The sequence below is a fragment of the Muscardinus avellanarius genome (genome assembly GCF_963383645.1).
Source record: "Muscardinus avellanarius genome assembly, chromosome: 7".
Taxonomy (NCBI): domain Eukaryota; kingdom Metazoa; phylum Chordata; class Mammalia; order Rodentia; family Gliridae; genus Muscardinus; species Muscardinus avellanarius.
In genome coordinates this window covers 70,286,803-70,310,795 of record NC_137793.1, presented here as the reverse complement: position 1 = coordinate 70,310,795, position 23,993 = coordinate 70,286,803, and the positions used below count along the sequence as shown (strand labels likewise).

The 23,993-nt window shown below is 39.6% G+C and overlaps 1 protein-coding gene across 1 annotated transcript in view; it reads right to left on the bottom strand.

Annotated features, from left to right (window-relative positions):
- Positions 1 to 3,025: 3,025 nt before the first annotated feature.
- Positions 3,026 to 23,993, bottom strand: part of RAB3GAP2 (RAB3 GTPase activating non-catalytic protein subunit 2) — a gene marked incomplete at both ends in the record, with an annotated part of 109,662 nt that continues 88,694 nt past the window's right edge. Inside the window, 11 exons of the mRNA XM_080699526.1 lie at positions 3,026 to 3,181; positions 3,398 to 3,556; positions 4,502 to 4,723; positions 5,013 to 5,102; positions 8,923 to 9,141; positions 9,667 to 9,741; positions 11,017 to 11,052; positions 15,617 to 15,687; positions 17,018 to 17,084; positions 22,004 to 22,110; positions 22,204 to 22,377. Coding sequence (XP_080555652.1) covers positions 3,026 to 3,181; positions 3,398 to 3,556; positions 4,502 to 4,723; positions 5,013 to 5,102; positions 8,923 to 9,141; positions 9,667 to 9,741; positions 11,017 to 11,052; positions 15,617 to 15,687; positions 17,018 to 17,084; positions 22,004 to 22,110; positions 22,204 to 22,377 — 1,376 coding nt within the window. The remainder of the gene's footprint in view (positions 3,182 to 3,397; positions 3,557 to 4,501; positions 4,724 to 5,012; positions 5,103 to 8,922; positions 9,142 to 9,666; positions 9,742 to 11,016; positions 11,053 to 15,616; positions 15,688 to 17,017; positions 17,085 to 22,003; positions 22,111 to 22,203; positions 22,378 to 23,993) is intronic.

Here is a 23,993-nt window from a genome sequence, read left to right as displayed (position 1 = left end):
CTGAACATGTTTGCCTTTAAATGTGTCTGAGCAGAATATGTTTTATATTTTATAAGAATCTTTTTGACTCAGTATTTAAGTTATATGATATCTGAAAATAAAGACATTTTTGGAAAACTACTGACTGATGTTGGTGTACAGGTTGTGAATATCAAATGGAAAAAGTATCATTTTAAGGGGAAGGGCAGGTGTGTTTTTCCCTTAAGTGGTAAAAAGGATCACTCTGCCCACTTGCAAACATCAAACTATCAAAGGAGCTCATTTTTTTGTTTGCATTGGAAAGAAAAACATCACCAAATGTATTATTCACAAGGGGGAAAAAAATCTCTTAATACATTTATGAATGTTAAGGAAACAACATGAAAGCTGAAAATTTATTTCACTAATATACATAAATTCACAACAATGAACAGACACAGAAAATAGCAATATATACAGAATTTCACTACTTACATATACAATAAATAATAGAGCATTTATAAACAATCCAGTAGTGGATTAAAATCTTTCTAGTAATGGCTAATCTATTGAGAGCAGAAATTTAGCATTTAGGAGCCCAGCAAACCTATTCCTTTTAGGGGTGAGAGGGCTTTCACTTGCTGCTATAAGCACTGTAAAAATATTTCTCTCTTATAAATAAAATGGGTCACAGTAACTTCTAAGTGAATATTTTAATCAATGTAACCTTAGTATTATTAAATCTTAGTTTTCTGTAATTTTAAATTGCATTAATGTTCTTTTAAATAGCAATTTAGATGTAACAGTGTTTACTTTGACCTTAGATGAATTTTTATAACAAGAGTGAAACCTTTATTTCCTTTTGCGAAAGTATGAAGCATTTAGAAGCCTGGAGCCGATGACGTCTTTTTCTACGTTTATCCTGGCCTCGCTAGTCCTACATCTAATCACAACCTGTAATAAAGATGTTTCCATTTCTTGAACACTTTGCTTTCCTCAAGGTAAAAAAAATTCGTATTTAGTGAAAAAAGGGAAGGGTTTGGAGTGTATCTAGGAAAACACTACTGGTTATTGGGTTATCAGTAACTGCAATGAATGCCACAAACCTTTTGTTACAGAAACCACCCATTCTACATAAAATCTAAATCCTTTTCTTGTGGCTTTTTGTTGCAAAATAATATATGCATAGGTATTTTTATTCTTCTGTTATCAGATTCACCTTATAAGCCCTTATTTAAGAAGTAAAATAACTGATTTTCTTAACCATTAAATTCAGAATTCAATTGTAAATGTTAGGATGACAAATCTAACTAGATACTCAGTGGTTTGTGTATGGTTTTGTGAGCCATTGCTTATTATTCTCAGCAATTCCAAGATTTGATTATGCAACCTGGCAAAGCAAGTTTAATCAGTTTATTATCTACAATGCTTAATAAGTACCCCTAAAAGATAATGGAATAAAGCGGATTTAATCTTTAAAATTTCTAATTCCAAGTTTCATTGACCAGCCTTCTAAATTTATACTTCTTTTCAGAGATTTAAAAAAATATCACAGGAAAAACTCATCACTTACATGTAACAAGTGACTTTATATAAAGCTAGATGTGCTTACAAGGAATTCTAGAATGTGGCTGGCTGGGGAAGGGGAGAGCCAGGCGGAGGCTGGGAGGCTGGTCGAGCTGAAGGCCTTTTCTAGTGCTATTAGGTACACAGCCTGTGCCTCATCAGCTCACAGGACCCACCCCAAATACTCATGACATCTAACTTCTTTCTCAATTTGAAACTTGAGTGCTACTTAAGCTGTTATTTTCAACCAGTTAAGTTCTTATTTGGATGTGATCTTTTAGTGAAAAAGAACTCACATTGGAATACTCTCAAACGCCAGACATTTTTTCCTAGCATCCTAAAGGCCGTTCTCAACTCAGCACAATGCCAGTTTACTTCTTACAAGGGAGTAAAACAGACTCTCCTATCACAACAAGTCATTGTGAGTGACTGTGATCTGTGACATATCAACAACTGTACTGTATGGCTACATCCCAAAGATACACCGTAATAATCCTTGAAATCTGTAGAGCTCAAAGCACTTTTTACACTTTTGGTTAGTCTGGTTTTAGTCAATATTTATTTAGCACTTGGACTGCTCTGGGCACTATAGGGTACAAAATCAGTTGTACTTCTATCCTCTCAACCAGCTGTGAGGTAGGTTTGCTAAAGCTGTAATGTCTATCACTAAGCATTTTTTTTCCTGTACTGTTCCCAAGGACAGACAACACTGCCACACCCCAGAGGCAAATATTTCTAAACAGGTGTAGGAAAAATAAAATTGGACTTAAAATTTTTAGTCTCTTCGCCTTTTTTTTTTACATAAGTATACATTTTTACAATTACCTGATGTGGATACAACTTTGCATCTTGGCAAAAAGCAAATCTTAACTTACATTATCATTGAATTTGCTGCCTTGTTTGCATCTCAAGTTCTCAATTTTGGCAAGTACAACAGATTTAGGGTTCCATCTGGTGTCATTCTGCTGATCTCGAGCTCACTCCTCCTCTGACAGCAACAGCAGCACCTCAGGGAAAGGAACCTGCAGCGCCCACAACTCCCAGGGGCAGGCCAGTGTGGGAGTGAGCATGACAACAAATGTTTTCTCAACAACAAAGGACAGCGGGCGTTTTCTCTAACTTTGCTGATGGGGACTGTACATGAACACATTTAAATTTAATCACATTTTGAATATGAAATATAGAATCTTATAAGAACATAATCTGTAAGTTATAACCAGTTTTAAATAGCAAAGTTTAACAATAAAGCTACTTAAGTGATTGAATTAAAAATAAACAGTAAAACATCTGTAATATTATAGTATAATAATTGTATTTTATCTTCGGTATTAACCAAAAGAGTGGAATTTAGCCAGGATTGTACTTTTTAAAAGTAATATATACTTTTATTAATTTTACAAAAAAAGACTCCATAAAATTCCAGATCTTATGTTGTAAAATAACCATGCATTAATCTGTGTTTGTAGTCACATAATTTTAGACTATTTTGAGTGAATAAGTGTCACAAAGAAGGAATGGATATGGCTTCCACAGCCTCAATGAGGTGTAAGGCTAGACTATACTGCCCATGCTTTTCTGGTAAAAGCTCAATTACTTTATTTACTAGTTTGGCTGTTGTTGCAATTGGCACATCTGTATTTTGAAGATCCTGGGGGTTCTGCAAATGGGATACAAAAATAACCCATTAGCCCGTTAGTTATATACAACAAACAAAAAACTGGTATTTAAGACTGACCACAACAGTTTTTTCCTAATAAAAACATTGTTCTTTGGAACTAGATGGCTTATAATCTAAATTTTCTTTGAAACTATTACAAAATATTCATTTAGAAGAATATCCAGTGACCTGCCTGATTCCACCCCCTGTACTCACCATGGCCTTCAGCCATGTGCAGAGTGTGGGCGGAAGTCTGGCCAGCAGCTCCATGCCTTCCTTTGTCTGGGTGTGGAGCAGCGCGTAGGCCAGCCTCTGCCCTGTCAACACCAGCAGCTGGGAGGCCAAGACCTCTTTGTCCTGAACCTGTAGGATGGCCTGAGGATATGAACATGGGGGATAATACAGTAAGAGCTGATTTATTTATTGTAGAAAGTGGATGGAATGAAGAGACTAGTTTATTTTGAAGCTATGGCTGTGTATACATTTAAAATAAAAGCTAAATCAAATAGCATTGACTCCAAATTCTGCTATCACCTATTTTTTTTCTCTAACCAGCTAATTCCCCCCATTTTTTCAGTACTGGGGAATCAAACCCAGGGCCCCACGCATGCTAGGCAAGTGCTCTACCCTGAGCTACATCCCTAGCCCCTTGTCACCTACTCTTTCACTTCAAACTCACTATAGAATGTCTTATTTCCAAGCATTTGGCAGAGGAAGGAAGTTATATTGGACTGTGTCATGACTGCTTAAAATCTAATGGCTTCTGAGTACATCTTTAGAATAACAATGAGTTAGGAGACCTTCTAGGGTTGACCCCTACTGACACCCCCTTATGACTTACATGCCTTCACTTGCTTACTAGGCCAGCAGCCATCCTGGCCCTTGGTCCTGAACCTAGCTACTCTGGTCCTCACCTCAGGGTCTTTGTTACTTCATTCTTGAGCACTGTTCCCCAGTTTTCTGAGTGAACGACTGCTTTATATCCTTGGGGACTCAGTCCAAATGTCTTTTCCTCTGACCCCTCCACTGTAGTAGCTCCTGTTTATTCACATGACTCATTTTTTTCATAGCACTTATCACTCATTACAAAACCTTGCAGCTTTTCTGACCGACAGCAGACAGCAGACTCCATCCTGCTGTGCCCCTGTGCACATAGCAGGCCTGGCTCACCAGAGGAATTTAACTACAGTTTTATATTAATGCTCTCTTCCATTTTTATATCTATATGTTCTAACAATCAGAAAGATAAAAAGTTTTACTGAAGACTCTACTGGTTCTTTACTTCAGCTATCAGTTTTGTAACTTGAGGGTCCATTTTACCTCTTCTCCTAGCTGGTCAACTCCATAGTTGTAGAGCTCCCCCACATAATGCCTTCTAACAACATCTTCACTGACTTGGAGGTGGTGGGCTAAATCCACGGCAAGAGCTGGCCAGTCCTGGTCCTTCCCGGAAGGAGTGGTTGCTACCTCTTCCGAGGGATCTCTGTCCTTTGTGACTGGATGCTGGGTCTGGACAGCTGCACTGACAACTTTCAATAAGAACTTGAAAATGGACACGGAGAAACAGCAATGTCTGGTTAGTACGTTTCACAAAAACAAAAACCACCCCAAAAAAACCTAACTCAAAGTAATTACTGGCTTTTCTGCCAATCAGTGGCTCTTCCATTAAAACTGTTTTGATTATCAAAAAAAAAAAAGAACACAATGTTTAAAGGGAAACTAGGTCTCAAGAATACCTGGAAGGTGGTCATCCTTTGGAAGGTCAGCTAGACTTTTGGTTTATTGTTTATTTCAAAGAAAACAAGAACGGAACCTAGTAACTAGAATTTACCTGTTGTCGTACTGAAATAAAATTTGGATCCATTTCTCCACTGGGTAATAATTGAATTGAAGTTAAGTCTTTGAAAAAAGCATTTTTTCCCTAAAGAGAAAAAGATAAAAGCAATGAGTATAGATCATTAAGGGAGAAAAGGAGAAAGATAATTCATGGTTCATTCTATTTTCTCACTAGTAAGGTTTTATTGTTTGCAGTACTAGGGATTGAAACCAAGGACATTCCTATATCTGAGCTACTCCCCCAGTCCTATTTTTTATTCTTTAGTTTGAAATAGGTTCTCATTAAGTTGCAGAGGTCCTCACTAAGTAGCTGAGGCTGGCCTCAAACTTGTGATCCTCTGTCTCAGTCTCCTAAGTACTGGGATTACAAGTGTCTGCCATAGAATCTGACTAGCAAGATTTTAGACTGGTTTCTCTTTTGGGTGCTTGCATTCACTCTTACTGACCTGAGGGAAGCCAGCAGCCACATAAGCTGCACTGTATTCTCGGGAAGTGCATGTGGCCAAGAACTGAATCTTGGCAAGTCACACTTGGTGGTACCTCACTCTATCCCACCTCGGCTGAGCCTTTACATGAGACCACATCCCCAGCGGACAGGCTGACCCCAGCCTCACTTAAGACTTCACAGCAGATGCACCTAGATAAGGGGATGTCAGATTCCTGACTCACAAAAACAGATAAGTCAATGCTGCTTGCTTCCAGCCCCTAACTTTTGGGATAACTTGTTAAGCAGTGATAAGGAAAACAAGATAGTGTATATTCTGAACTTTTAAACATACCTGAACTGTTTAAAACCATCTTGTTTAAGAGAATAAAGGTGTCTGAAGAGTCAAAACAAAATATAAGAAAATAGGATTTCAGAAGTTCCTTGGCAAGAAATGTATTACAGGGCAAAGAGCACTGGGTTTCAAGTTGGAAGACACAGCCTCCTGCCCCAGGCCCTCCACTTCCCAAGATTACTTTGGGCAAATAACCACATCATCTTAGGTTACTATCTCTTTTGCAAACATGTCACCTCTTACCTTGTAAAGTATGTTCCATATATAATCATCTGTAATTCTAGGCCACCTAGCCCGACCGCCCAGTAGGCTGAAGCCACTCATCCTTCAGTGATGAGAAGAAACAGAAGACTCCCAGGGCAACATTTTGGGCACTACTGTTCACAAGTTCTTCCACTCACTCACCAGCCTGATATTATGTTGCGCCTACTTGGTAGTCTTAGATATAAAGGCCTGTGATCATACCATTTATTATTTACTAAGTTCTAGACATTGCTAAGTTTTATGCTGAATATGTCAACCCTCACAACAACCATGATCTAGACAGTGAAATCACCTCTACTTTCTGGATGAGAAAACTGGGGCTCAGAGAAACTAAGTTATTCTTGAACTATATACTTCCAGCCCAACTAGTGAAATCTAAATGTTAATATTGCTGACTAAAAACAAATCTCTTAGGCCAGGCATGGTTGCACACGCTTGTAATCCCAGCATTTGGGAGGCTGAGACGGGAGGATCGTAGGTTCGAAGCCAGCCTCAGCTACAGTGAGACTCTTAAAAAAAAAAAGAATAAAAATAGGGCTAGGGGTATAGCTCAGATGTAGAATGCCCCTGGGTTTAACCCCTAGTTCTGCAAAATAAATAAATAATAATAAAAAACAAAGCTCTTAAAACATACATTATTTCTGCTTATATGTATCTTCAAATTCAGCATCTCCAAAATCACTTTAGATGGGCTTCCTTGTAAATAGCATGCCCAATCTCCCAAGCTTGAAAATGGACTCAACTATGACCACTCCACCTCCTTTGGCACTATACCCAGTGTGTCATTAGGTTACTTACTGATTCCTCTAAACCCCTTCATGATTTTTATGATCTTCCCCTAGTTCACATCCTCACCAGCAGCTGACCGCCAATGATTTTCCAAACTGTATACGCTCTGCCTCCAGTCTCTTCTGTCTACTGTTGCTATGCCACTTTTACCATCTCCTTAATTCCAAGTGCAATAAACATATAGTGAGCTGCTATTACATGCCAGGCACAGCACACAAACAAAGGAACATAGCAAAGAGGTCATGAGTTCAGGGGACAGAGATAAATAATCCTTTATGATAACTTGAAGAAATAAAAGCCATACAAAAACAAGTGCCTGCAAAAATCAAACAAGTGAAAAAAGAATTAATAAAAATTTTTCTGAGGCATTGAGTAGTTAGCAATGGCTATATCTAGCACATGATGTAAGAGACAAAGGGCTGATGAGGCAGGAAAGGTAAATAATGGCTGTGGAAAGTCTCCTTCCTTCTGGCTCCAGGTTTCCAAGTAGAATAGTATTTCAGGTCTCCTGCTCCCCCTGGGACTCCCGCACTTCCCGCCACATGGACTGGAGAGTAGAAGAGAAGGTACAAAGGAGCTGAATACTCGGCACCTTTGCTTCCCCTCTTCCTGCAGGAGCTGCAGGGGTCCTACTGCCTATTCTCATGTGTGTAAGTCTCAGCTTAGAAAGATGAAATAAAAAGCCAAGCATGACCGAGCATGGTGGCGCACGCTTGTAATCCCCACGCTTGGGAGGCGGAGACAGGAATGATCGCACAGGTTCGAAGCCAGCCTTGCTAGCTTAAGAGACCCTGTTTCCAAATTTAAAAAATATAAAATAGGTCTGAGAGTGTAGCCCAAAGGTAGAAGGGTTTCCAGGAACCCCAGTACCACTGGGGAAAAAAAAAGCCAGGCGTGGTGGCGCACACTCGTAATCCCAGCATTTGGGAGGCTGAGACCAGAGGATCGTGGTTCGTGGACAGCCTCAGCTACTTAGTGAGGCCCTATGCAACTTAGTGAGACCCTGTATCAAAATAAAGAATAAAAAACAGGGCAGGGGGTGTAGCTCAAAAGGTCGAATGCCCCTGGGTTCTATCCCCAGACCCGCAAAAAAAAAAAAAAAAAGATAAAATTAAGCCCACTTTCCCACAAGCTGGGAAAGCTTGTGGAAAACCTGTGTTCTCCAACCTAGCTTCTATTAGTAAAAACCAATGTAATAAAGTTGACATTTTTATCTGCAACTACTGGAATCCTACGTCTGACTTACCTGGCCCCTAAATGGGGAAGGAAAGGGTTTTATTACAGAAACCAAACTGTGGCTATATTTTCCATGTTCTACTAACAAGTTTGGACTTCATCCTGCAGGGAACTACGAAGTCCAAGGAAACTAATATGATTTGACCTGTGTTTTGGAAAGCCTGCTTTCACAGCATGGCATCTGAGGGTCAACTGGAGGCAAGGTGGTTAGGAAGGAGCTGCTCTGATGGCCAAGGGAAAGATGAGGCCTGAGCTAGGGGCACAGCGATGGAGAGGGAGAGGGAGGTCTGAGGAAGAGCTTACAAGTGAATGTACAGGAAGTAAACTGGCTCGAAGAAGGAAGCTGAATAATTTCAAGGCCTTTAAAGAGTGCTGAAGCACATGTGATGATGTCTCTTATCAATCACCCACGCCAGGGACTCAGGGAGAACAGCAAGGGTATTTCAGGGGCAGGTGAGTGCTACAGGTATATTCTAGACATGAAGTATCTAAATCCCCTTAGGACATTTGAAAAGAGATGTTCAATAGAAATATGTGCCTCAAATTCTGTGGATAGGTCAGGCCTAGAGATATACAATAGGGAGAGAATGAGTCTGTCCAGGAAGAACATGAAGAATGAGAAGGGCTCATTTAGCTAGAAAGGCAAAACTCCAAGGAACACCAATATGTAAAATAAGTCAGAAGAAAGGAATTAGGTGGGGAATAAAGAACCTAGAACCTCACCATGAATTCTCCCATACAGTCCTAAAAGTACCAAACAACTTTTCAACAAGAAAATCCACGTGCCTGCTGAACCTGCAACTCCAAAATAGCTCTGAAATCCCTTGGAGAACTTACCTTACTATCGAAAAGTGAAAGTGGCTTGACAGTCTTCAGGGCAAACCGCATGATTGCGTACAAGATGGAGCACAGGATGGAGTGGTGCTCCACCAGTGGGTAGTGGATGTGCTTCTGCTCAAGGGCCAGCTCCACGATGGAGATTGGTCCTTCTACAGAGAGCCAAGCATCCTCTGTGTCCAGCACAGGCACCTGCATTTCATCCCTGTTAACATCTGCCTGAAGGTTGAGAATGGAGAACTATGTTAAGAATGGAGAAAGAGCCGCTTGCAAATTATCACAGGAGGGTGCAAACATGTATTTCACACCTATCTCCCCCACTGTAATAAAAAAAAAAAAGCAAAGTTTAATTCTAATAAGATTTTTTTTTTTTGGTGGGGTGGTACTGGGGGTGGAACGCAGGGGAATTTCTACCTCAGGACTATACTCCCAGACCTATTTTATATTTTATTTGGAAACAGGGTCTCACTAAGTTGCTGATAGCCTCACTAAATAGCTGAGGCTGACTTCGAACTTGTGTGATCTTCCTGTCTCAGCCTCGCAAGCAATGGGATTACAAGCATGTGCCACCACACCTGGCTTCTAATAAGAATTTAACAAGAAGCACCACTAACTTTTAGACTTAAATATTTAGAAATAATAGATGAAAAATAATTCCATTATAACAACCCATTTTGAAACCAAATGATTTCCAGAACAGTTAGTACCTTAGCAGCTATTCAAATAAGAATGCACCTCTTTTACCTCCATTAAAGTCTGAAGAAGATCCAAGCAGGAACCCAGGAAAGATGTCATTGCTGTGTCGCTCATGCCCACATCCTGTTTTAAAAAAGAACATAATTAACCCCTGCGGAAAAACGGCTATACCTTCTATTATAGAAACAATACACTTGCTCAAGTGACTTTCTATAGTCAAAGGACAGGCAAGGATTTGAATTCAAGGCATTAACACATTTAAATTTCTTCCTGTAGGTTCTTCAAAGTCAACAATTTGCAAGTTAGGCTTTAAACCCACCTGTTCTAAGGAAGCAGCATGGTCTGATTTTAAATCATCTTTTAGGGACTAAATTAAATCCTCAGAACAAAACTAGAATCTTTCACTTGAAAACTAAATATCGAGTGTATTCATTTCGAGTCACCCCCCCCATGCCATTTTGGCATGGGACTGTATTTCTATTTTCTGTATTTCTATCTTTTAATAAACTTCTTTAAATCTTCAAAAACAAAAAAAAACAAAAAAAAACTAAATATCAGATTCATTCTGTTGGCAACAGAGAGTTCTCAAAGACTCTTCACTGTCCTGTCCAAGGGGCTGTTGCATTTGTGTATAATCTTCTTTTGTGTGTGTGTGTGGTACTGAGGGTGGAACCCAGGGGCATTTCTACCTCCAGGCTATATACTCACACCTATTTTATACTTTATTTGGAAACAGGGTCTCACTAAGTTGCTGAGAGCCTAAGCAGCTGAGGCTGGCTTTGAACCTGTGCGATCCTCCTGTCTCAGCCTCCCAAGCGCTGGGATTACAAGAGTGCACCATCATGCCCAGCTGTGTGCAATCTTTTTAAACCAACAACCAATAAATTCCTTACTTCTCTAAAGTACATAACTCAGAGTGTATATGTATGTACAAATAATTTTAGCCATCCATACAGTCTCAAGAACTCACCAGAATCCTTCAACAATAGTGAATTTTCTTATTATTTAATATCAATGTTTTATTTGCACAATGGCTATTACATATATATAATCAAATTCACTACTCATCTGTATCTGTTTCAATTTGATGTCAGATTGCTCTATGATAAATTTCTAAAGTATTGCAAAAAATGATGGAATGTTACCTTCCTACTCACAGTCCAAAGTTTAATATATCTTAAGCAAACTTAGTTTAAACATGCTATCTGATAATCTGGAAAGGCAAATTAAATTGGCCATAGTTCATGACCAGTCTCCTTAACATACCATTCTCTATTTTCTTATCTATTGCTACGTCATCAAAATGGTAAAAGGCAAAGTTCACTCCTATAGTTAATAAGGCACTATATAAAGTGTAGGATTAACAACTCTGCTTCTGGTTAAGAGAGATTTACTTACTCTTCGGCATAACCTGTCCTTTGGTGACTTTCCAACCTACAACAAAATAAAACAAAATGCTTATTACTTAGTAATTTAAATAAAAAGGCACTGCTAAACTTTAAATGCAGTTACAAACAAATACAGCAGCCTTTCCTTAATTAACTGCTGGTTCTACCAATAATGACACAATTAATTTTATGCTGAAACCTTAATGTATATTATACTGAGCTCAAATCATCCTTTTCAAAAATAAATATATATTTGTTTGGTTTGGTTTTGGTACTGAGGATTGAACTCAGGGGCATTCTACCACTAAGCTATACCCCCAGCCTGATTTTTTATTGTTTATTTTGAAACAGGGTCTCACTAAGTTGCAGAGGGCCTCATTTAGTAGCTGAGGCTGGCCATGAACCTACAATCCTCCTGCCTCAGCCTCACAAGTACTGTGATTGTAAGCATGTGCCACCATGCCCTGCTATAAATAAATATTTAAATTAAAAATATATATATTGGGAGTATTGGGGATCAAATCCAGGCACATTCTACCTCCAAACTACACTCCCAGTCTTTTGTAATTTTTATTTTGAAACAGATTCCTGTAAGTTGCTGAGACCGGCCTCAAACTACCAATCCTCCTATCTCAGCCTTCCAAGTATTAGGACTACAGGAAGCTACCAACCCAGGCTTAAGTTATATATTTTTGAAGTATGAAGAAAAACTCTAAAAATATGACCCTTCCTTTTTACAGTTAAATAACTGCCTAAAAATCCAATGTAAGCCAGGTGTGGGGGAACATGCTTATAATCCCAGTACTTGGGAAGCTGAGACAGGAGAATCATAGGTTCGAGGGCAATCTCAGCAAGTAGTGAATGTCTCATCAACCTAGTGAGACCCTGTTTCAAAAATGAAAATAAAATAGGGTTGGAGGTGTAGATTGGAGGTATAATGCCCCTGGGTTCAATCTTTAGTACCACAATAATAAAACCCGAAAACTACCAATATAAAGCACCTAGAAACTCTGCTTGTTGATAAAGGCATGCAATAATTTTAAATAGTGAGAAAGAAAGAAAATATTCTAAAACAGACAAGAGGCCAGGTATGGTTGTGCATGCTTTTAATCCCAGCACTTGGGAGGCAGAGACAGGGGGATCACAGGTTCACAGCCAGCCTCAGCTACTCAGTGAACCCCCCACAATTTAGTGAAACCCTGTTTCAAAATAAGAAATAAAAAATAGGGCTAGGAGTGTACATAAGAGGTAGAATTCCCCTAGGTTCAACCTCCAGTACTACAAAATAATAAATAATAAAACAGATAAGAATTATTATATTCCTAGCTCAGAAAGATTTCTTGATTCAAGAAATACTTATTAGCATTCATCTGTAGTCAGGCGGTGCACTCCTGTAATCCCAGTATTTGGGAGGCTAAGAGGAGGACTGTAGGTTTGAAGCCAGCCTTGGCAACTTAGCAAAGCTCTCAGCAACTTAGTGAGACCCTGTTTTCAAATAAGAAATAAAAACAGGCTGGGAGTGTAGCTCAGAGGTAGAATACCTCTGGGTTCAATTCCCAGTACCCCCCCTAAAAAAAAAAGGTTCAACTGTATACAACTACAGGATGATGATTATAAGTGGGAGATAAAAGCTCTACCTTAAGAACATACTTGAATAGACCAGAAACTCACAGGGCACAGTGGAGAAGGGAGTCTCACATAAAAGATTCCACGACTCATTCCCCTGAGATTGCCACAACACACAAGTTCAGCCCATCTCAACTCTAAAATGCTCCATGCTGTTGCCAGAATCATCTCTTAAAACACAACCCTAATTGTGGTAACTCCTCACTTACAATTACCTCCGTGCCTTCAATACGCTGCCTTAGCTTCCATTCACTGAGTCCTCCCCATATGTGCTCGGCAGCCCCTATGATGAGCAGTTCAACATACTAGTAGAAAATCCAAAATCCACAGCCTGCACAGGAAACTGCTCATGCCCAGCTTCGCTCCTCCTCCTACAATCTACGCTACAGCCATACGATGCTACCTGTAGTTCTCTGAATCCAACAAATGGCTCTGATCTTCAGGACTTTTTGCTGGAATACATTTTCTTTCCACCCATGTTTTATTGGTCCACTCACACTCGTCTATCAAATTTCAAGTCAAAAGCTTTCCCTTTGTCTTGCTATGACTTCAGAGCTCCCCACACTCACTATGGTTTACTTAGCTCTCTTTTAGACTGGGAGTTCTTTGAGGGCCAGGACTAACTTTCACCTATGAAACCACAGGATCTAGCACAGTCCCTGGCACATAAAAGATAACACTTTCTGTGAATGGAGCATGGCCAGCCTGGACACTCAATGTCGGGAGGGGGGGAAGGAAAAGCGCAATGGGGGGGCACCGAGTACTGTGTGAACGTATGCCATTGGCAATATGATCCACATCATGATGTGAGACTATATATAGAGTAACAATAAAATAAACAAAAGATAACACTTTCTAATAAGTCTTTTTTTTTTTTTTTTTTTTTTGGCAGTACTGGGAATGGAACCCAGAGGCATTCTACCTCCGAGCTACACCCCCAGCCTTATTTTTTATTCTTTATTTTGAAACAGGGTCGCACTGAGTTGCAAAGGGCCTAAGTAGCTGATGCTGTCCACGAACCGGGATCCTCCTGTCTCAGCCTCCCAAATGCTGGGATTGTAAGTGTGCGCCACCATGCCTGGTCTCTAATAAGTATTTACTGAATGAATAATCACAAATTCTCAACTTCCTAGTTTAGCATTTTCACCAAAATCAACACTGTGAGGATTAAATGTGACTAGATTTGAGACTCCTGTGAAACTCTAACCTGTAACACTCATTATCATATAAGAGCGGTGGTCAGAAGTGATGTAGACAAACAGAAAACTGCCCTAAAGGGCAGAAAAAGCAAGTTCTAAGAAAGAACTCCTTAAGCAGGCAATAAAGACAAGCACAGAGGGAAGAATGGTTAGACGTGTGCACACACGCACGCTGAGGACTGAACCTAGGGCCACGTCCATGCTGAACATGTACTCTACCACTGAGCTCAACCCAGCCCAAGAATGGTCACACTTAAGAAGAAAATTATTAGCAATGACATTAAACAAAGCACTTCCAAGGGGAGCTATAGCTTAAAGAGTGAGGTGCAGCTATGCATGATTTAAGAATGGCTGTCACTGTACATTTTAAAATAATATATTCTTTTTTTTTTTGAAGATTTAAAGAAGTTTATTAGAAAGACAGAAATACAGAAAATAGAAATACAGCTCCATACCAGACTGGCATGGAGGGGTGACTCAAAATGAATACACCCAGAATATATTCTTTATAGTGGCGATTCTCTTGACAACCATTTAACTGATGCCAGACTAACCAGCTTGGAAAATGTATTAACTAATTCCCTAAGCCACTTTGCTTGGAGCGAGGCGGCTACACTTGAGAATGCTAGCAGTTCTCCTTCCGAGTGTGCTCCATGCTTACATGTTATGCCTTTAAATCTCTTCATGCTGATGGTACAAGTCATTGTAATTATGATTTAATTAAATAATAAAATATGAGAAAAAAGAGAGTTGTTTATATGTACCGCGTTGAATGCTTTAAAAAGATTTTTGAAGAAAATAAGTAACTCCTAGGTCTGTTATTAGATACAGAATAACCATAACAATTAGGGGATAAATTGTAAAAATCTAAAGATTTTACACTGCATTACAACTTCAAAGGACTAAGATGTAGGAATGAGACACAATGCATTCTGGATTAGGCCTATGCAAAAAAACCACACGAGAACGGCGTCATGTGATTCATATCTGGGGACTTCCTGTGTGAAGACTGATAAATAAACATGTTTTCATATATTTTTTAAATGGTTGTAAATCCTTGAATCAACCAGCTGTCCTAATGCCTTTGGGCAGAGGCTTTTACAGTATATTACTCTCTTTGTGAGTTAGTGCTCTTCTTCATTCCATTAAAATGCCAATTCTAGGGATTACATTTAACGGAGCATGATTAAAATGTAGTATTAAAAATATTCTGAGCCAGGCGTGGACAGGAAGATTGTGGTTCGTGGACAGCCTCAGCTACTTAGTGAGGCCCTCTGCAGCTCAGTGAGACCCTGTTTCAAAATAAAGAATAAAAAATAGGGCTGGCGGTGTAGCTCGGAAGTCGAATGCCCCTGGGTTCCATCCTCAATATTGAAAAAAAAAAAAAAATCTAACAAGGTCCAATGTGAATATTTTTTTTCTTTCTTTCTTTGCTTCTTTCTTTCTCTTTCTCTCTTTCCTCTCTCTTTCTCCCTCTCTCACACCCCCTCTCTTCTCCTTCCCTCCCTCCCTTCCTTCCTTCCTTTAAATGAGTACTGGGGATTAACCCCGGGGCTCTGAGCTACACTCCTAGTCCCATTTTATTTTATTTTATTTTATTTTTGAAACAGAGCCTCACTAAGTTATGGAGGGCTTTGTGTTGCAGAGGCTGGTGTGAACCTGCGATCCTCCTGTCTCTGCCTCCCAAGTATTGGTGTGCGCTGCCATGTCTGGCTAATATAATTACTAGTATCAGTCAGTTAGTTAAGGGAAGAAGTCAATACCTAAAACTTGAAATTGCCTTACCTTGTCCATCAAGTATGTAGCAGCAGAAAATCTTTTAACCAAGAATGTATTCCACATCATCAGAGCAATGCCTAGACAGCACGGAAAGGTAAAGCAGTAAACGGAACGCCTTCATACACTCACTTTCATCATGCGCGACAAATTACTGTTTTCCCTATGCTTATTACAGTATATGGGCCATTTACTTAGGTATCACTTCTTAAATCTCATGTTAATATCTACAAAGTTAACATTTTTATCTTTTTTTCTGTGTGTGGTATCGGGGATTAAACCCAGAGGTGTTCTACCTCTAAGCTATGCCCCAGCCCCTTTTGGCTTTTGTTTTGAAATAGGGCCTTGCTAGGTTGCTGAGAGTTTCACTGTTGCTGAGGTGTTCCGCAAACCTGTCATCCTCCTGTCTCACCCTCCTAAGTATTGGGATTACAGGTGTGCAACATCACGCCAGCTTAAAATTTTTATCTTTAAAAAAAGTCAGAAATGGAGTATAGAAAAGAATAACAAAATAGACAATAAGCATAAGAAAAGATTTACATCATGAGTTATGAGAGAAATATATAATTATAATGCAGTAGCATCACAAACCACCAGAAAGGATAACAAGCTGGGCGTGGTGGCGCACGCTTTTAATCCCAGCATTTGGGAGGATGAGACAGGAGAATTGCGGTTCATGGACAGCCTCAGCTACTTAGTGAGGCCCTGTGCAACTCAGTGAGACCCTGTTTCAAAATAAAGAATAAAAAATAGGGCTGGGGGTGTAGTTTGGAGGTAGAATGCCCCTGGGTTCCATAGCCAGTACTGCCAAAAAAAAAAAAAAAAAGAAATTTTAAATAATAACACCAAGTATTGGTAAGAATACGGAACTAATCCTGTGGAATAACAAACTGATAAAACCACTTGGAAAACTAAATATGCATCCATCCTACCACCCAGCAATTCTACTGCTCATTATACACCCAACAAAAATGAATATAAAATATTTATGCAAAGTTATTAAGAATAGTTTAATTCACAATAGCCAAATACTAATCAACTAAAATGATACAAAATATTTAAAAATAAAATACAATGTTTTTGTAAAAAATAAACTCAACCAAGCAAAGAAATCTGGGCTTTATATTTACATATTCACTAAGCTGTGGCATTAAAATTAAAATTTCTAAAATAGTTGGTCATTAGGCAGCAATATTTCAGCTTGGGGGATAACACTACTAGCCCCCTCACCGTATTTTGGATACTTCTAAAATGTTAAAATAACCATGACTGTGCATAGAGCAATACACAGTAATATATTAGGTGGTAAGCAAATACAAATTTAATAGAATATGACCTTTAAGATTCACATCCTGTTAAAGCATGAGGCCTCTTTTGAATCAGCAGTGTTTTAAATATCTGTCTACTTACCATTCTGAACATGTGCATTAAGAATGTGCTTCAAGTGTTCTATTGACCTCACAAAGAAACGTGCTTCCTTCATACAGAGAGAAAAAAGAAAAGTTATTTAATAGGTGTTTCAAATACCATAGAGACTTCTTATATAAATTTCTGCATAAGGCTATTTAAGAATGAGCCAATAAAAACAGCAATTTTTGAAAGGAACTTTTCATTAGATAACTTTGAATGTTCCTCTTAAAAGTCCATATTACCTATATAATGATTAATCCCTAGAAACGCCCAGATTGTATTTGCTGACATTTGGATTAGAATTCATTGTGGTTTGTATATCATATCAGCATTCTCTCCACTCAATACTTGAATTTCACACAGATGTGAAAAGAATGCGTTCACCATTGCAAATACAATTCATTCATCATTCAACAAATATTTATTGAGCATCTACTATGCACTAAGCCCTGTGGGAGGCACCAAGAATACGCTGAACAAAACAGAACCAAGTCCTTCCCTATGCTGGGAATTTTCTAGCAAGAATGCTAGAAAATAAACATGACAAAGTAAACACATAAAGCGGTATGTGACTAGTAAGTGCCAAGGAGAAAAAGTTAGAACAGGAAAGGAAAATGAAATATCAGGAGGAAACACCTGAAACTCAACTCTTCATAATCATGGAAATTTACATATTAAAACTCAAAATAAGCTGGATGCGGTGATGCCTGCAATCCTACATGGGAGGCTGAGATAGGAGGACCACAGGTTTGAGGCCAGCCTCAAATACTTAGCAAGACCACTTCACATAAAAAAAAAATGGGCCTGGGGGTGGGTGTAGTGCAGAGGTAAAATGCCCATGGGTTCAATCCCAAGTATGACACACACACACAAAAAAAGTTAAAACTCAAATACATATGTAATACTGATAACATTACCTGAGTCTTTACTAAGTTATTTTGTAGGCTGAACACAGATTAAATACCATCACCACTGCCGGGCGTGGTGGCTCACGCTTGTAATCCCCGCGCTTGGGAGGCAGAGACAGGAGGATCGCGCAGGTTCAAAGCCAGCCGCGCGCCCTGGCTTAGGAGACCCTGTTTCCAAACAAAAATGTAAAAAGTAGGTCTGGGAGTGTAGCCCGGAGATAAAAGGGCTTCCAGGAACCCCAGTACCACCAAAAAAAAAAAAACAAACAAACAAAAAAAAAAAAACAAAAACCATCACCACTGCTAACATATCCAGTGTTAGAAATTTCCCAGTAGCAATTTACATTAATTAATTAATTTATTTATTTATTTATGGTGGTACTGGGGATAGAACCCTTTTACCTCCGGGCTATACTCCCAGACCTATTTTTTATATTTTATTTAGAAACAGGGTCTCTTAAGCCAGCGAGGCTGGCTTCGAACCTGCGCGATCCTCCTGTCTCCACCTCCCAAGCACAAGGACTACAAGCGTGCGCCACCACCACACCCTGCTTACATTATTTTAAGTTTAATAAAACTGTGTGTAAGATGGTGGAGATAGAATAGAGCTTTGATGGGGGAAAGGAGACGAATATTTAGCAGGGGAAAAAAAACAAATGAGACAAACAGCCTTTATTTATTTATTTATTTATTTATTTATTTATTTATTTATTTATTGTAGTATTAGGGATGGAACCCAGGGGCGTTCTACCTCTGAGCTATACCCTAACCTATTTTTTCTTCTTTATTTTGAAAGGGTCTCAGTGAGTTGCAAAGGACCTCACTAAGTAGCTGAGGCTGGCTGTGAACCAGGATCCTCCGATCTCAGCCTCCCGAGCACTGGGATTACAAGCGTGCACCCCATGCCCGGCCAGCCATGTATTTCAAATGTAAGTAATTCTACTAACGGCCAACGATAACACTAACGAGAATGCCAACACTATGCACTCTTTTCTTTCTCTCTACAAATGCTGTGACCTTTCTTGATGACTGCTTTTGTAGCCTTCGTTTCAGGAGGAAATGAGACAAAGGGCTCAGCGCTGTTTCCAAAGGCCAGACTGGCTGTGTGTTGTAATTATTGCTAAATGCTGTAAGCAGTGGCGATGGCCCTGAGTCAGCTGTGTCCACTCTGCAAGCTGCCTTTGGTTTAGAAAAAGACAAAGGAGGAGAAACCATAGATGAACAATAAGGTGACCTAACAGAGGAGTAATGGAGGGAGAAGAAGGGCAACTCCTAATGTACATGATGGGCATTCACAAACATCAAAGTCAATCAGAAAGCCAAGCTTGAGAAGGAGGGAGTGGGGAGGCAACTGGGGAAGGGCTAAATGAGTGATGTGTGCATGCATGCTTCTACCATCTCTTACTCCATTAAGATGTATGACTACCATGCACCAATAAAAAAGAAAAATGACTGCCAGGCCCGTGGTGGTGCGCGCTTGTAATCCCAGCATTCGGGAGGCTGAAACAGGAGGATCGAGGTTCACAGACAGCCTCAGCTACTTAGTGAGGCCTTTGCAACTCAGTGAGACCCTGTTTCAAAATAAAAGAATAAAAAAAATAAGGCTGGGGGTGTAGCTTGGAAGTAGAAGGCTCCTGGCTTCCATCCCCAGTACCACCAATAAATAAATAAATAAATAAATAAATAAATACATAAATGAAAACTAAAAAATAGGACTGGGGATATAGCAAGGACGTAGAATGCCCCTGGATGCTGTGGTGCTTCCTTCTTGAGTGAGGGAATGAATGAGAGAGTGAGAGTGAGAGGGGGAGTGAGAGGGGGAGGGGGAGGGGAGAGAGAGAGAGAGAGAGAGAGAGAGAGAGAGAGTGTGTGTGTGTGTGTGTGTGTGTGTGTGTGTGTGTGTGTGTTATTGGGAATTGAACCAGGGGCATTTTACTTTGGAGCTACACTTCCAGCCCTATTTTATTTTTATTTTAAAACAGAGTCTTGCTAGGTTGCTGAGCGTCTCACTACTTTCTGAGGCTGTCTTTTAACACACAATCCTCCTGTCACAGCCTCCCAAGTACTGGAAATACAGGTATGTGCCTCCACTCCTGATTAATGTCACTTTCTTAGTCTTGAGTCTGAAATTAATTCATTTGGGTTTTAGAAAATAAATGTCCTTATTCTACTTCTAACATTCCTTTTATAACGGACGGGAAAAATATGCTCCCTAAGTGAGGAGTGTAAATATGACCACCATGCAGGCTTGTGGAGCAGCAGACTGGAGAGGATGATTCGAGGAGCATTAGCGGGTCTTCTGTCCTATACCACTCTTTCACTAAGGGCTGATCAAAAACAGTCTGTTACTTAAATCAGTTACTTAGTTAGGGTTTCTTTTTTTGTGTATGTGGTACTGAAATCGAACTCAGGGGCACTCTACTTCTGAGCTACATCCCCGGCCCTGCTTTGTATTTTTACTTTGAAATAGGGTTTCACTAGGTTGCTAAGGGTCTCACTACACTGCTGAAGCTGACCTCTTTAATATTAAAGAGAAGGAAAGGATATTATCATTAATATATTAGTGTAAATAGTTCATGCTAGATTTTCCTATAAGGGTGCAACCTAATATAAGAACAATAAAGAAAAATTCTGACTTGAGAGGGATAACTCACCAGAGTACTAACAAGGGAGCCCTAAGTGAAGGACTGACCAGCAAAGAGGAATATTCGCCAGATATTCTTACACTCATTCTGGTGTCTGCCCTAAAGGACTGGCACCTTCATTAAAAGGTAGGAAGGGGGCATAGAAAAGGATTCAGTCGGCAGACACTGGTTGGCACTTCATCTGGGACCCAAATCCAACCTTAGGGCCTTTTCTCTATGCCGATACCAGACCGTGAATGCCAAGGGAGAGATGGTAGCTACAAGTGTAGTGGAAAATTAAGCCTGAGCCCAGCTGGAGAGAGTAACAAGGCTGACCCTGGCAGAGTCACCCTGTACATAACGTGACTTCTCTGACTGTTCTTCTCAGACAAATGTAGCGTATGAGCAATCAGACACTAGACTGACACCACAATCTTTACTCTGACCTTTATTATAATAACTTTAATATTAAGAATATTTGGGGTTGGGGATGTAGCTCAGTGGTAGAGCACTTGTCTAGCATATGCCAGGCCCTGTGTTCAGTCCTCAGTAGTGCAGAAAGGAGGGGACATGTGGGGGAGGAAAATAAAAAAGGAAAAAGAATACTGTTCTAGGTAGGTGTTATCTTATACAGGAATTCAAAAGAAAATAAAAATATATTTGTCACAACATAACTACGGAGTAGGCAAGGCATGTTGGCTTTAGATAAAGGGGAACTCAGGTGTAAACCCTGACACTTACTGTGTGTGCTTAGGTAGGGAACTCAACTTTCCTCAGCCCTAGTTTTCTCTTCTCTGCTATGGGGACAATACCTGTACTTCACAGATTTATTCATTTTTGTGTGTGTGGTGGTACTGGATATTGAAGGTGCATTGTAGCTCTGAGCTGTACCTCCAGCCCTCTTTATTTTTGTTTTGAAACAGGTTCTCACTAGGTTGCTGAGAGTCTCGCTAAATCACTCAGGTTGGTCTTGAATCTTCCTCCTCTCTTCAGCCTTCCAAGTACTGAGATTACAGAAGTGTGCCACCAATGCCCAGAAGACTGATGATATTCTAAGAGTTAATATTAAAAAAAAAAAAAGGCCTAACCCGGGCGTGGTGACGCACGCTTGTAATCCCAGCATTTGGGAGGCTGAGACCGGAGGATCCTGGTTCGCGGACAGACTCAGCTACTTAGTGAGGCCCTCTGCAACTCAGTGAGACCCGGTTTCAAAATAAATAAAAAACAGGGCAGGGGGTGTAGCTCAGAAGTCGAATGCCCCTGGGTTCCATTCCCAGACCCGCAAAAAAAAAAAAAAAAAAAAAAAAAAAAAAGGCCTAACACAGTTACCAGTACAGAAGAAACATTAAAACAGGAAAAGGCCAGTGTTTCTAATGAATTACTTAACAGGCCTGTATGTGGACAGCATGAGCCCAGACACAAAACTGGCAGGAAAGAGGCAATAAGGATCTTACCTCTGGGTCTTTATTCCACTGCACAACATACTCCCAGCAGCAATGTGCATGTAGTACATCAAGCTCAAGGCTGCAAGGAAATTGCTCATAGGCTAACTGCAGCAAGTCTGAAAGTCAGGAGAGGTGATGTTATTTTTTTACTGAAAACTCAACACATGTCTCCACTCTGGATTTCACATTTCTCATTATTTGTATATCACCTGGTATGGTTCCTAAGTCCGTTTCTGCCTCCGACACCTCAAAAAAACCTCTGTTAATACCTTCCTTGGGTTCATCTGGATTTTCTATATCTCTTTCTTTATTAGCCAACTTTAATACTTCAGGGCTGAAGTCCTGTTTAAATATCCATTTGGCTACACTGTCTGCAATGCCACCTACAGGTTGGAGACAAAAAAGAAAATTTATGACACATGAACAGCAGTGTTTACAAAATGAAGCCGAGAAAGTGCATGATATAGACTTCCTCAAGAAGAAACCTAGTGCTACATTCAGTTTTCATTCTGAAGGTGAACCCCAAAGGCCATGAAATTCATAGCAGTGCTGCTACTTATCACTCGATGGCGAGGACAAATGAGATACTGCTATCTCAGGGCATCTTTATAGTTTCTGAAAATAAAATGTAAATGCATAGGCACACATCTATACTATATACCATGTGCTTTCTATGTCTACAGGTCCAGAAAATATTTTCTCTGACACAGATCAAAGAATGAATAGATCTCTTAAAATTTTTTCATTTAAATCACAAGTGAAAACAGATTAATCAGCAAGAAATTAATTACTAGGCTTCTCAGGAAAATATAGTATAATGTTTTTTGTGGTTTTTTTTTTTTTTTTTTTTTGTAGTACTGGGGATGGAACCCAGGGACATTCTACCTACAAGCTACACACCCAGCCCTATTTTTTAGTCTTTTTTTTTTGAAACAGGGTCTCACTGTACAAAGGACCTAAGTGAGGCTGTCCATGAATCATGCTCCTCCAGTTTCAGCCTCCCAAATGCTGAGATTACATGCACCATCATGCCTGACTTATAATATCACTTTTAATAAAAAATTAATTTGCCTATAAAATACTATGGAAAAATTTAGCCATAATCAACAATATACTTTTATACCATATTTCACTATCTGTATAGTACAAAATATTATAAATGCAAGCTGAAAAACATTCAAGATGTGTGAATATGGAACAATAGAGTTAAAATATATAAATTTTAAAAAGCCACAAATCTTAAGAGGAAATGAGTTTGAAACCTATAAATTCTTGGAAAAGCCAAAAATGCAGTCATCCAGGTATAAAATGCTCAACAGAGTTTCTGACAAGAGTGAGCACCCAAAGATAATTAAAAATATGAGTTTATTTTCCTCCAAGATAAAATCACAGGAATCCTAGTGACTAGGACAGTAGACAGTGGTACATCAGAAAAGAGGACACATACCACGTCCTCACTTCTACGTGGAGCTACAAAGTTATCTCAGAGAAGCAGAGTGCAGTGAAGAGTAGAATCCAGAGACTGGGGGTGAGCATGGGGGAGGGGTAACACAGGGGATGGTTAATGGTATAGGGGTTTTGTTGGCTGGAGGAAAGCCTTCTAGTGTTTGATAGTACAGTAAAGGAATTATGGTTGACAAGAATAATTGTATAGTTGTTTTTTTTGGTGGTACTGGGGGTGGAACCCAGAGGCTTTCTACCTCCGGGCTATACTCCCAGACCTATTTTATATTTTTTTTGGAAACAGGGTCTCACTAAGTTGCTGAGAGCCTCACTAAGTAGCTGAGGCTGGCTTCGAACCTGCGCGATCCTTCTGTCTCAGGCTCCCAAGCACGGGGATTACAAGCATGCACCACCACGCCAGGCTAATTGTATAGTTTAAAGTCTGGTATTGTGATTCCTCCTGCACAGTTTTTGTTGTCCAGAACTACTTTGGTTATTGGTTTTTTTTTATTGTTCCAAATGAATTTAAGGACTGATTTTTCTATGTCTGTGAGGA